Source organism: Rhinolophus sinicus, linkage group LG02 (genome assembly GCF_036562045.2).
Source record: "Rhinolophus sinicus isolate RSC01 linkage group LG02, ASM3656204v1, whole genome shotgun sequence".
NCBI classification, from domain to species: domain Eukaryota; kingdom Metazoa; phylum Chordata; class Mammalia; order Chiroptera; family Rhinolophidae; genus Rhinolophus; species Rhinolophus sinicus.
Window position 1 is genome coordinate 197,477,546 of NC_133752.1, and position 14,689 is coordinate 197,492,234.

Consider the following 14,689-nt stretch of genomic DNA (forward strand, 5'->3'; position numbering starts at 1 on the left):
TTATTTAAGTGAACTAAATATATTTTTGGAATTTGCTGCGGGCCAATTAAAAATGGATTGCGGGCTGCAGTTTGGACACCCCTGATTTAACACTTAGAAAAAAAACCAAAACAATTTTCCTGGCCGTCAGGACTGTGCTCTACCCCACTGAATCACCTAGGAAACTTTGAAAATATAGTAGTACCTTGGTTTTCGAACATCTCCGTTGACGAACATTTCAGTTTACAAATGCTGTAAACCTGGAAGTAAATGCTTCGGTTTTCGAACATGCCTCGGAAGTCGAACATGTCCCACAGCTTCCGCTGAGTGCAAGGTCCTGAGGCCTAGCTGTCGGCTGTTTTCCAGCGTTTCAGAACTTGAATGGTCTTCTGGAATGATTTACGTTCGGAAACCGAGGTTCCACTGTACACCTGTGCAGATATGTGCCTGGCCCATCACGCCCTGATTCCCATTCAGGGTATGTGAGGTGGGACCAAGGCATCGCCAGCTTTCAGAGCTTCCCCGGGATTCAGGTTCACAGGCCTGAGAACCGCTGCTCTGAAAAGGGCGCGCCCATCACAGTCATCGGAAAGGCGGTTGTCTGCTGGGCCCTGACCCAGAGGTTCTGATTCTGCAGGTCTGGGGGTTGCGCCCAAGGATTTGCATGGCTCAAGGGCAGGTTCCCAGGTGATGCTTCTGCTTCTGCCCCAGGGACCACATTTGGAGAACCTGCTCCTAATCAGACTCCTCCTTCTCCGGCCTCACCTGCTGCCGTGTACCCATTGCTCCTGCACACACCATGCTGGCTTCCGGGCCCCCGAAGGCCACTCTCACCTGTGAGTCTTCACACTCCTGGTTCCCTCGCCCTTAAATGATTTTGGTTCCCTCTAGATCTTTGCACCTGCTCCATTTTCATGACTCAGGTGTCTGTTCAGTGTCACCGTTTTATGGAAAGTCTTCCCTCACCATCCTGTCTAAAATGGGGCCTCCCCATCACCCTCTAGTTGATCTTCCCATTTTTTTTCATATGCATATGTTACCCAACTTCTGGTGGGGCCAGTCATCAAAGCTCCTTCATATACTTTTTTTTTTTTTTCTCCAAATAGTTATTGACGTCTAACGGCAAGAGAAGGGATGCAGGAATGAGGGAAACGTGCTTTGTGCAGTTGAAAACCCCAGAGTCTAATGAAAGAGTCAGACAAACAAAGAGCTGCTACATGTACCATGGACTTGATACAACCAGACTCACTAATCTGATTGTCCTTGCCCTGGGAAGGGACCAGTGAAGGACCTAGGAAGCCAAGGAATGTTAGGTTAATCCACTTCTCTCCACAACATAAGGGAGGAGCAGTGTCTTCTGCCTCTCTCAGCATTGCTTTTTCTTGTTGTTCTACTAACGTGTCGGGCCAGGGAGGTGCCCCTTCTTTGCAGAGAAGCTTAGTTTATCAGGATTGTCCTGTCCCCACGTTTAGGAGGCTGGCATCTCTTCCCTATACCAACCATGCTGCTTTCTTTCTCCTGGATCAGGGGAGTGGAGATTGTGCCCCCAGAAGGCTCTTAAGTGGGTCAGATGAACACATGAATCAAATTAACCCCCAAATCACTTTGACCTCAAGGCAGAAAATTTATTCCATATTAGGATACTCCAGTGAAAGGTCTGAATTCACTGTGATAATGAAATGCCCACAAGAGATACTCAATATTTGAATATTAAATTCTATCTCATTATTAAATTCCCAAGGAGAGATTAAAATCCGAAGATTACATTTCATTTTAAATTAAAGTTCAAAGGCATTAAAGTCAGATTCTCAGCCTGTGTAAGTTGAAATTCAAAAAGAATTAAGTGCAAAATGTATCCTCCCGATTCTTACTCTGCTTGGTCCTGATGGGAGGGGCTCGGTGTCTGCGTGGGGTCAGGATTCTTGTTACAGCTGCAACCTATGCCGCTGTCTTGAGGTTTCACAAATCCCAACACCAACCCCCACCCCTCCACACCACAGAGAACAAGCCAATCCCCAGTCTTCTAATAGTTAACCTCAAGCAAAAATGTATCCCCAGAAACCAGCATTCATACCTGTTGCGAGATAGCAGACCATAGCAGACAGTCTGTGACATCGTGGTGTAAGACGTCCTGGTTCCTGCTTCCCTAGGACTCCAGTCCGTCTGTGGCAGTTGGTGGCCTGTGACATTTGGGAGCAGTCTCTCGTTGATTTCTGGGGTCCAGCTCCCCTTTGATGAGTGATTCCAATGAGCCAAGACCATGCTTATCTTCCTCTCCTGGGGTTTGTAGGGCCCCAGTCACAGTTTCTGTTGTAGTAACAACTCAAACGTTTACCCCTTTCCTGAAACTCACCTTAACAGCACTTAGGACTAGGTGCAATTTTCATTTCCCTTTAGATCATGTTCTCCTGACCTTTTAGATCGTTATTTCCTGTTTTATTCCTGGGTGCTCTGTCCTCTAAGACATCAACTTTGACTCCTAAAAAAAACCAAAAAACAAAAAAAAACACTCGTCCTTCATGTAAATCAGCCTGATTCCTTTCTTTCACTGTCGATTTTCTGCTGCTTCTGTTCTACTAGTGAGAACTTTTCACACCACTAATTCCTCTTGGATTTCCAGGGACAGTGCTCCAAAAACCTTTTGAACTGCAGTGTGTTGATGAGCGCATTGTTCTCCATCAGAGTGAGAAGACAGAGTCCTTGTGTTTTCTATGGACTTGCGAGCTCTCTGAATTTCCTCTTAGGTATGATATTTACTATAGGTTTCTGGCACATAGCCTTTTTCCAGTTAAAAAAGTTCTCTTGTTTTCTGAGAACTCAAAAAAATCATAAATAGGTGCTAAACATCAGATGCTTTGTCTGTTACAGAGATAAGTATTAGTACATTAATGAGGACAATTACACTGTGGATTTTCTGATCTGCATTAAGATCATGGTGAATTTTTGTAGCATGTTTAATTTCATTAATATTTCTAGGATTTTTTTTTTTTTTCAGGGCCAAAGGGGTCTATGTTTGTAAATTAAATAGGCCTGTAATTTTCTTACTGGTCTGTCTTGTCCTGGTTTTGGAACCAAGTCATAGTGGCTTCATAAAATGAGGTAGGAAACTTTTCCTCTTTTTCCATTTTTTGGAACATCTTATATACATGGTAGATGATCTGATCATTTAAAATTTAATGGTGCCCACTTGGAGAGCTGTTTTGGTCTTTGACTATTTTTGTCAGTGAGTCTTGGTCATTGCATCTTTGAATTATTGTTTTATTCAAGCATTTTATTCATTGTGTTAATTTTTTACTTTTCTCAGAAATATCTGTTCCATCTAGACTTTCAATTTTGTCATAAAGTTTATAATATTTTATCTATGTTTTCTATACCTGTTTCTCTCTTTTCATTCTATTCTTTTTAAATTGATGGTTCTTTTTTTCCCCCCTCACTGGTCTTTCCAGAATTTTTCCATTCTATTAATGTTTACAAAGAACCAGCTTTTGGTTTTGGTTAATCTTTTCTGTTATGTTGTTACTCTCCAATTCACTGACTTTTGCCTGTCAGTCGAGAAGAACAAAGATAAGAATGATAGCAGGCTTTTTAGCTATAATGCAAAACAGGAATCAATGAATGACATCTTTAAAATGCTAGACGAAAACTGTTCATCTAGAACTGTCCAACCAAAATATCCCTCAAAATAAAGACATTTCCAGAAAAACAAAAGTTAAGAGAATTTGTTGTCAACAGAACTGTGCTATACCAAATGCTGAGGGATGCTGTGTGAGGTGAAGCAGAATGATACCAAATGGAGACCTGATTCCATATGAAGAGATCAAAAGCACTAGGAAAGTTACATATGTGGGTCAAAATAAAATACCTTTATCTTCACTTTTTAATTTATTTAAAATATAATTGGCTCTTTGAAGCAATCATAATAACAGCGTATTTTGGGGGTTATAATGTATGTAGAAATAAAATGTATGAGAGCAGCTGCCCAAATGTCAAGTAGAATATACAGCTGTAAGATTCTTACATTGTATGTGAAATAGTAAACAGGAAGTCCTCACTTTACATCATTGATAGGTTCTTGGAAAATGTGACTTTAAATGGAACAACATACAACAAAACCAATTTTACCCTAGGCTAGGCTAATTGATAAAAACAAGAGTAAGTTCCTACAGCATATTTCTGGTCACAAAACATCATCTAACTTCTAAATAAAGACCCAAAACACATCTAATGTTAGACATTGAAATAAATGTGAACTATAGATACTGTGGGGGCAGAGCCCCAGAAAGAAGTTTCCAGGCTCTCGGCCTCACATAGAAAGGTGTTGGCTCAGGTAGTAAATGGCCAACTGTGATTGCATGGCCATCAGCTGTGGCTAGTTGGCCGTCAGCTGTAACCAGTGAGCCATTGGCCACAATATAACTGCTGTGGCTACGCTAGCAGAGAGAGGGAGAGAGAGAAAGAATGGGGGCTAGCAAGAAGATGGCGGCTGGGCTGGCAAGTGTGGATGGCGGTTTGCGGACAGTGTGGACCCAGCCTCCAGTGAGACCGTAGTGGTATGACTCCCCTACCTATGGCTCTGTGGGTGTTCCTTTTTGGCCTCACCATATCCTGCGTTCTTGTATGGGGAGCGGGACCAGAGACCCTGCAGGCCTCCCTGCATGACAGATACATTTAAGGAAGATTGATAAAAACAAGTAAGGGAATTCTTTTCTAACTCACTTATTTCAGTTCAGGTTCCCAGGTGGATAGGACACAAGGCAGGGGCCCAACCTGGACAGGACACCCTTCCATTGCAGGGTACACTCACACCCACACCCACAGTCACACTGGGACAGTTTAGACAGGCCAGTTAATCTAATGTGCAGCTCTTTAGGATGTGCGAGGAAACCAGAGTACCCAGAGAAAAGTCAGACAGTGGCCTTGGCTGGGAATCATGATTTTTGTGTTTTTTTCTCATCAACATTGTAACAAAACAATGTTGAATAAAATGACATTATTCGAGGACCTGCTGCAATATTATTTGTAGATAAACTATAACAAGTTTAAGATAACGTACTCTAATCCCTAGAGCAGCCTTTTTTAAAAAATTATTGAAGAAAAAGATAATATGCCAATAGTGGAGAAAGAAGTGGAACATTAAAAAATACGCAGCCTAAAAGAAGTCAGGAAAAGAAGAAAAAGGAAAAAAAGAAAAGTCAGACAAGTAGAAAACAAACGGCAGAATGATAAGCTTAAACCCAACCCTATTAGTAAGTACATTAAAAGTAAGTGGCTTAAATATTTCAGTTAAAAGACAGAGACTGTTAGACTGGTTTTAAAAAGCAAGACAATGATATAATTGTCTACAAGAAACACACTTTGGCTGTAAAGATGAAGATAGGTTAAAAGTAAAAGAATGGAAATGATATTGCAAACACAAATCTATATAAATATCAGACAAAATAGAATTGAGAACAGGTATATTAGATAATACAGAGGGATATATCATAGTAATTAAAGGGTCAATTCATCAGGAAGACATAGCAACCTAAACATATTGCTAATAGCAGAGCTTCAGTTATATGAAGAAAAAACTGACAGCTGAAAGGAGAAATAGATCTTCTAATAATAATTGGAGATTTAAACACTCTTAGTAAATTCTATAACAAGCTGAAATAAATTCAGGAGAAATATAAAAAACATGAATACCATCAATCTACTTGACCAATTAAATTTTATAGAAACACCAATAGCAGAATATACATTCTTTGCAGTACACATGGAACATTCACAAGATAGACCATTTGCTAGGCCCTAAAACAAATCTTGATAAATTTAAAAAAATCAAAATCAAACAGCATATTCTGACTATAACAGAATTGAATTAGAAATCAGCAGCAATAAAATATCTTTAAAATCTCCAAATATTTGACAATTAAACACGCTTCTAAATAGCCCATATGTCAAAGATGAAATCTTATGGAAATTAGAAAATATTTTGAACTGAATGAAAATGAAAACACAACAAATGGGTGGGATGGAGATAAAGTAGTAGTTAGGAAATGGTTTCAAATACTTATGTTGGAAAACAAAAAAGGTTTAAAATTAGTGATCTTAGCTTCCACCTGAAGAAGCTAGTAAAACCAAGAGCAGATTAAGCCATGGTATGTAGAAGAAAAGAAATAATAAACAGGAATGGAAATAATTGAAGTAGAAAACAGACATACATTAGAGAAAATCAGTACAATCAAAAGCTGGGTATTTGAAAAGATAAGTAAGATTGATAAAAGATCAATAAGATTGATAAACCTGCCAAGAGAAAAAAAAAACGAACTACCTGTATCAGGAATGAGGGGGAGCCATCACTACAGATACTACAGGCATTAGAAGGATAACTAGGAGATATTATAAACAACTTTGTGCCAAAATTTTTGCCAAATTAGATGATGGGGAAATTTTCCTTGTAAGACACAAAATACCAAAACTGAATCAAGATTAAATAGAAAATCTCCACAGCCTGTATTTTAAAAAATGAATTTGTGATTTAAAATTTCTCACAACAAAATCTCCAAGCATACATTGTTTCAAAAGTTAATTTTGTCAAGTACCTGAGAAAGAAAAAAATACCCAATCTTTGTCTTTCAGAAAATAAAGGAGGAGGAAACACTTTCCGACCTATTTTATGAAACCAGCAATATATTTGTCTCGATATAATCCAGACAAAAGCCTTACAAGGAAAAAAACCAAACTGTAGAACCATGAACATGAATAGAATCATGAACAGAAATAAAATGTTTTCAAAATATTAACTGAGTTCTGTACTATATAAAATGATAATGCATCACAAATAATGATGGTTTATCTCAGCCATGCACTGTTGAGTCAACATTAGAAAATCAAACATTTTGATTCCCCCATATTAATAGGATAAAAGTGGAAAAGAGGTATAATTATCTCGTTATATAGAGGAAAAGCATTTGACAAAGTTCAACACTCAATCATAATAAATATTAACAGCAAACTAATAAGAGTATAAAGGAACTTCCTCAACTTGATAAAGGGCATCTATTTGAAAAAAATTGAACAGCTAATTTTATACTGTATGATGAAAGACTGACTGATTTCCCCCTGAACATCAGGGACAGGGCAAGAATGTCTGCTCTCACCATTCTAGTTCACTGAAGGTCCCAAGCAATCCAATAAGTCAAGAAAAAGAAATAAGTATACATAATTGAAAGAAGAAGTAAAACTGTCTCATCCATAAATGGGAAGATCACGTGTGTTAAGGAATTTACAAGAAAGTTATGAAAAGTGACTTTTGAACGGTCACAGTATACACACACACAGTGGCCAAAACTTATGGTGAATGTTTAAATTTAAAAAAAAATTTATTGCAGTAAAAGACACATTGCCATTAATCCCCCTCAAAATACTCCCCCTCGCTTCGAACACACCCATCGTTTTTGCCACTTTCTGAAGCAGTTCTGGAAGTCCTCTTTCGTGAGTGTCTTTAGTTGCATGGTCGTGGCTGCCTCGATGTCCTGAATCGATGCAAAACATTTACCTTTCATGGTCATTTTGACTTTGGGGAAGAGCCAGAAATCGCACGGTGCCAGATCCAGTGAATAAGGTTGATGAGGACACACTGTGTGTGTGTGTGTGTGTGTGTGTGTGTGTATTTGTGTTAGAAAAAAATACTACCTACAGTAGCATTATAAGACATGAAATATTTAGGGATAAATTTAGCAAAATAGGTGGAAGACGTGTACTCTGAAAACCATCAAACATTGCTGAGAGAAGTTAAACAAGACCTAAGCAGAGAGAGCTACCGTATTCATTTAATGGGCAGCTCGCTGTTAAGATAATCTGTTTTCCCCAAGGTGATTTATGGAGTGAACACTATACCCGTCAAAAATGTAGGAGGTCTTTTCTGTAAAAATTGATCGGGTGGTTTTAAACTTTTGATGGAAACATGACAGACATAGAATAACTGTTATGGGAATTGTGTGACCCCAAAATTCATATGTTGAAGTGCTAATCCCCAGTACCTAGAATGTGACCTTATTTGGAAATAGGGTTGTGGGAGATGTATTAGTTAAGATGAGGTGGTATGGGGGTAGGGTGGGCCCCTAATCCAATATGACTGGTGTCCTTATTAAAAGGGGACGTTTGGGCACAGATCACATAGACAAGAATGCCATTTGAAGGTGAAGACAGAGATCTACAAGCCAAGGAACCAAGAGATTGTCAGCAAACCACCAGACATTCATGGGACGCATTCTCATTCCCAGCTCTCAGGAGGAACCAATCCTGCCAGCACCTTGGTTGCAGGCTTTGGCCTCCAGAACTGGGAGAGAATAAACTGTCGTTTGAGCCACTCAGAGTGTGGTAGTTAGTTGCAGCAGCCCTAGCAAACTAATACAATAGTCAAAACAACTTTTAAAAAACAAAGTTGGAGGATTATACTTCTTTCATGATTTACTACAAGGCTGACTAAGTGTGGTAGTGGCATAAATAAAGATATGTCTATGTCAGAGGAACAGAACAGTTAGAAATAGATTGAATGAGGAAAGGCTAGTCTTGTCAACACATGGTACTGGAGAAATTAGATATCCTTACGGGAAATAAAAAGTACCTTATCTTACACCAAGGTCAAAAATGGATTTAAAATGGAAATACAAAATCGAGACCTATAAAACTCAAAGAAGAAAACGTGAGTAATGATTTCTGAGGATACAAAAAGCACTCATCATGAAAATAATCATAAACGGTTCATCTGAATTGAAAAGTTATACTCTTTGAAACACACGATTAAGAAAATGAAAAGGCAAGCCCAGAAGAGAAGAAAATACTCATGCAATGCATGTATCTGGGACAGGTCTCACTCATGGCCAAATCACGTGAAGGACTCATACTACTCAAGAAAGAACAGCCCAATTCATCAAACGGGCAGAAGATTTGAACAGCACTTCATAAAAGATTCGGGACTGGCCCATACGCCCCGAAAAGATGCTTCGTTATTCTCTTCCGCACGAGGACGCTGGTGATCTTTTCATTTGTGCGTTTGTTTTGAGGAGGTGTGTTACGAACACACATTTACCAAATGCCAGGCTCACTTCACTGTTTGAAAAGGAGCTTTGGTCCAAAGGAGATTTGGTCCTGTGTTGGTCACGTGGTCTTGTGTTTCTTCAGCTTTCGGTATTTACCCTTCAATGGGAGAGCAGCGAATAATTGAGGCTGTGTTTTCTGTTAACCTAATACACTTTCCCCAGGGAGATCAGATGTTATGGGGTGGGCGTGTGGCAAAGTGCGTTCTCTGAGATTATTGGCTAAGGGGGGAGAGAAGAGTTAGCAAACCAACCAGCTGTCCTACTGTTTACACTTTATTTCCAGAGGCGAAATGTTAGTTTGTTTAACGCAGGCAGGTTGTCCTGTTGGGATGTGTTAGCTGAGGGAAAGCGTTGACTGCACTTGGCTCCTTGATACGAAGTACAACTCGTGACTCATTTATTACGGGTCTAGAATCCGTTCCCAACATGTTCAGTGAAAAAACAAACAACTTCCTTGTTTTATGAAGAGCGAGCAGAAGAAAACGTGTTAATTTCCTAATTGTCTCCCCTGCCCCAGACAGGAGCTCCACACGTGGAGCTGCGGCCGTGAACTTGAGCTTGGCCATCACACAACTGTGCTGTCAGTCGCTCCTCCTGACGATGGTGCATCCATACACTCTTCCTCAGGACTGTACCTGTGTTCATTCCTAAGTGTATACTTACCTGTTTGTCAGGATGCCCCTGCCGTCCTTGTCTAGAGTAGGTCATTTATGTTACCAATATTTCATGAGTTTATGTAAACATTCATTTTGTTTCATTTCATAATGTATTGGTGTGAATGAGAAATGTTTAGCTAAGGAAGCATACCCTTAATTCAGCCACGACTCGGGAGTAACCATCATTTTCAGGGACTCTTTAACGCCCCCTTACTGCCTGCTTCAATTTTAGTTTTTAGCACGTGACTTCATTGCCTTCTAAGAACATCTTACCCATGTAGCGTATCTGAGAATTCTTCCTCCCCCCACCCCCAGAAAATGAGACGTTGCTCTTATATTGAATAATAGAGCCTGAGTCCTTTTATTTCTCTTACCCACAAAACTGGGTTTTGAACATAAATTTACAATCTTGCCCAATATGGAGCAGAATTGTATACTCGGCTGTATGAAAGGTATTCTCCTATGTCCTCATGCTTTCAGGCCCTGGCCAACTGAACTGGCAGTTAACCGCACTGAGTGTTACCAGCTGTCACCGTCACTCCCGGTGCCCTTCCTGGAGACTTGACTGCGTGCCATTCAGAGTAATCCATTCCATTCTCACAGTCCCCTTTGAATTCCGCCCTATCATCTCCAGTTTACAGATGAGAAAATTGGGTCTTAGAGGGTAAGTGCCTTGCTTGCGGTGGCAGCTCACAAGTGCTGTAGACCTGGCCTTGACCCTGGCACTCTGGCTCTGCTGTCCAGCTCCTACTCGCCCCTGCTCTGTGCAGCATCCCAGTTCCTGACGCTCCGTGTTCCTTCCCACCTCCCCGCCTTTGCACATGCGCGCCTCTGGCCAGAGCGTTCTGCACCGCCCCTTTCCTTTGTCTGTTCTATTCCTAGTCATTCTCCTCATCTTGAGCTAAATGTCGCTTCCTCAGAGAAGCCTGGTGAGTCCCACGCTGTATGGTCCCCTAACAAAACCAAACCCTGAGCGCAACACCAAGCTCATTGCGGCCTGCAGACGACCTGTATCCCAGATGGGTTTGGCTCACACGTTCTCAGAGCCGGTGAGGACCAGCGTGTCCCTCTCTGCTAGTCACCAGGCCCTTGCTCCTTTTCAGTGTGTCACCTCCTCGCCCCAAGGCGAGCGCATTTGACAGAGCTCCCCTCCCCGTTTGGACACTTGGTAGCACCCTGTGCGCCCTGCTGGGAGCTGCTTGGCAGGTCATTGGAAGAGAAGTGGGGTGTGAGGGCTGCTTGGGAAGCTCTGAGTACAGTTTCCCTCTGTGGTTCTCAAACTCATGATCCCTTCCAGCTCTAACCCTCTCTCGCGGTCTAACCCTCCGTGCCAGAGCTTCGCAGACTCTCTGTGGGGAAGACCCAGTGATCTGGACCAATACCCCCAAACCATCCTGAGGCAATAGGTTTATAAAATATATTACAGATGAATTACTAGAGAAAGAAATATTTTTAAAGACAAAATGCAAGCCCAAATTTTGTTATACGATTCAGACATAGCATGACCCTTTCCTTGCTGTCTGTCCTTGTAGACTGACAGTGGTCTCCAGACCTCATTTTGATTCGCACTTACTAGTTAAGTGACCATCGGGAGGGTATTTAACTTGTGAGCCTTCACTTCCGTTATCTGTAAAACGCAACCAATAATGAAATCGTTCAAGTATCTGTCATCACCAAGTACGTGCTGGATGTCTATTAAATAGTACTTCATTTCCCGCCCTACCTCAGTGCCTAGAAGAAAGGATGGAAATTGGATTTACTCTCTTCTTCTCTGTCTTCAGCACGTCTGTGCACCAGGCAACTGGAGATCTGGTTTCTTTCATGGGAGTGATATTTATAATAGTTCATCTTGTACTGGAACGATCATTGCTGCTGGCTTGTCTTTGCTTCTTGGGCTTTTCAGGAAACAGCTAGGAAATAAATATTTTTTAGAAAGAGAAAAATATGTCATGAATTCATGCTAATATTCCTCATTTAAACGTAAAGTTAACTTCTTTTTGATGCCGAAAATCTTGTTCTTAATGGTTAATTACCCATTTGCTTTAAAGTAAATGTGTAAATAACCCCTGGAAAATAACAGTGCCAATCTGTTATGCTCAGACAACTGAATGTGGTTTTAAGATTTCTGTGTAGTTCTCTGTGAGTTTAGGATATATCTCACTAGAGATGCAAAGTCAAAATACTGTTTTAACTCTGTGAAATGGTTTTTCTTTGTTTTACATGTCATCAGATTAATTTGTTTCTGTTTTTATAGCTTTATCAATTTCATTTTTAAAAATTACGTAAACTATATGCAGGATTCCAAAGGCAGAATTAGACACCAGGTACATTCCCGGAGGTCTAACCTCCATTCCTGTTTCCTCCACCTCAATCTCTTCTTTGCCCTCTGGATAACCATTAGTAGTTTTTTACTTAACCCTTCATCATTTCTTTTTAGGAATATAAGGAAGTCGGTATGTTTCTCCTCCCTCATTACACCAGAGGTTCCCGTGTGAGCCCGTTCTGCACTTGGCTTTATTTCACTTCCCGTTCTAGTCTGGTGATCCCATAGCAGTATATCTCGATCTTCTCCATTCATTTTCACAGCTCCATAGACAGGTTTTGTTCTTGTGCCGTGGCCTGCATCGACAGACTTTTGAGTTGTTTCCAGGACCTTTGTTGTTACAAATTTGCCACACTCAAAATCATTAGTCATCAGAGAAATGCAAATCAAAACCACAATGACACACCACGTCACACCCACTATGGTGACTAAAATAAAAGACAGGCCATAACAAGTGTTGAGCAGGATGTGGAGAAATTAGAACCCTCACACATTGCTGGTGGAATGTCAAATGGTGCAGCCAGCCACCTTGGAAAACAGTCTGGCAGTGCCTCAAAATGTCCAATATAGAGTTAACTAAGAAACAGGCAATTCCACTCCTAGGTATACAGCCAAGATACTAAAATGCATATGCCCATCAAAAACATGCACATACTATAAATGGTAACAACATTATCATAATAGCCAAAAGGTTGAGACAAATATCATAATAGTCAAAAGGTGGAAACAACTCAGATCCCCGTCACTAGGTGAATGGCTAAACAAAATGGCATCTGTCCAGACAATGGAATACCATTTAGCCATTAAAAGGAGCGAAGTACTGATACATGCTACAATGTGGGTGAACCTTGAAAGCATTGTGCTTGGTAAAAGAGGCCACATATTGAATGATTCTGTTTGTATGAAACCTCCAGAGTAGGCAAATCCAGAGGCCGAAAGTACATCAGTGGTTGCCAGGACTGGAGAGGGAGGGTGGAGTTTCTTCTTGGGCTGATGAAGGTGTTCTAAAGTAGACAGTGGTGGTGAGCCCACAGTTTTGTGAATTTGCTAAAATCCCCTGAACGGGATGCTGTAAAAAGGTGAGATTTATGGCATGTGAACTGTAATCTCAGTAAAACTGTTATAAAAATAGAAATTGTGCCACAATGAATAACCTTGTGCAAACAAAATTTCACGTGCCAATGTATGTTTATCTACAGTCCCAGAAATGGGATTACTGGATCAAAAGAGAGTAAATAAATAATTTCTGGACTAGGTATTGCCATTTGGACAGGTGAGGAATGACATCTCAGTGTGATGATAACTTAACCTTTCTCTTACTGTGAACAGAGTTGAGCATATTCTGATATCTCTGTGGTCCACCTGCATTTCCTTTTTTCTGTGCCATTTCTGTTCATGTATTTCATCCATTTTTCTATTGGATTGTTGGTCTTTTCTCAAGTTTTACAAGTTCTTTATATATTAGAATATTAACTCTTTGTGATATCTTACAAATAATTTTTCCGGTTTTCATTTGCCTTTTTTAAAAAATCTAGTCCAATTTTAAAACCCATTCCCTAAGGTTTCTGGATTTTGAATCATAGAAGAGCTTTTCCTACTCGTAGCTTAGAAAGAGAATTCACTTACTCATAATAGTAAACTATAAACTGAGACCATTTGGAGTTTATCCCGGTGAACAACGTTAGGAAGAGGTCTACTTGTATCCTTGTTTATAGGGCTGCCCAGTTGCCCCAACATTTTTGAGGAAGGGGAGGAAAAAAGTCCTACATTGCCTGCATGTCTGTTGTTGAGTATTTCTGGTTTGATGGAGGTGTGTTTCAGGTAATTGCACCAGCAGCAGCTTAGCAATGAAGAAGGAAATAAAAAAAGAAATGCATCATCTATAATCTCTGACGCTACCCAGGCTGTTTCCAGCATGTAAATGTGTCTTGTTCTTTCTCTCTAGGTCAATGAGTTGGATGGCATTCCATTGATCCTGGACAGCTGCAGGCCTGATGACAGAAACCCTTGTATCCTTGCGTGTGAATCATGGAGCATTGGTTCCCAACCAGGTGCCTTAGCGCACCAAGTCCCCTTCCTGGGATTCATGTGACATGCAGCTGGCATGCTTTCTTACTTGCTTCTTCCTCAGAACTATGCCGCTTGCTCAGAGTTAGGTGCTGGCCGATCAGTGAGCTGAAATGTTCAAGGTAAACAGAACATCCTAAACCAGCCTTCTGATGGAAAGGACTTTAAAACTCGGGGGCCCCTGTGTGTGCTGCATGGCACCAGTGTCACCTTTCCAAACCGTGTATGTGTTCTTTGGAGTAAATGTGAAGAATTTTACATTCTTTTGCTATAAAGATTCTAAGTACTCAGTCCTTTGGGAGAGCCATTTAGACAATGGTTTGGTGACGTAGAAGCATGAGGGGCATTGAGACCCCAGCAATAGGGAGAGACATTTCAATGGCACTGAACTCTCATTTTCGATGGGTCCTGTCCTGGGATCGTCTGTGACTGAAGCTGGGGGCTCTGGCCCTTGCCCTTACCTAGATTGGGGGGGGTAAGGGGTGTTCCCAGGGGACTTGCTTCGCCAAGTACTTGCGCTGTAGGAAACTGGCCTAGTGCGGTGGCCAGGGACCAGGGACCGGATAGAGCCTTTTTAG

The 14,689-nt window shown here is 40.9% G+C and overlaps 1 protein-coding gene across 2 annotated transcripts in view; it reads left to right on the plus strand.

Annotated features, from left to right (window-relative positions):
• The window catches only part of ATXN10 (ataxin 10), a 147,862-nt gene that overhangs the window by 105,303 nt on the left and 27,870 nt on the right, over nt 1-14,689 (plus strand). For both annotated transcript variants that reach the window (XM_074326561.1, XM_019739234.2), the window contains one exon: nt 13,990-14,053. In XM_074326561.1, the coding sequence (XP_074182662.1) occupies nt 13,990-14,053 (64 nt within the window). The remainder of the gene's footprint in view (nt 1-13,989; nt 14,054-14,689) is intronic.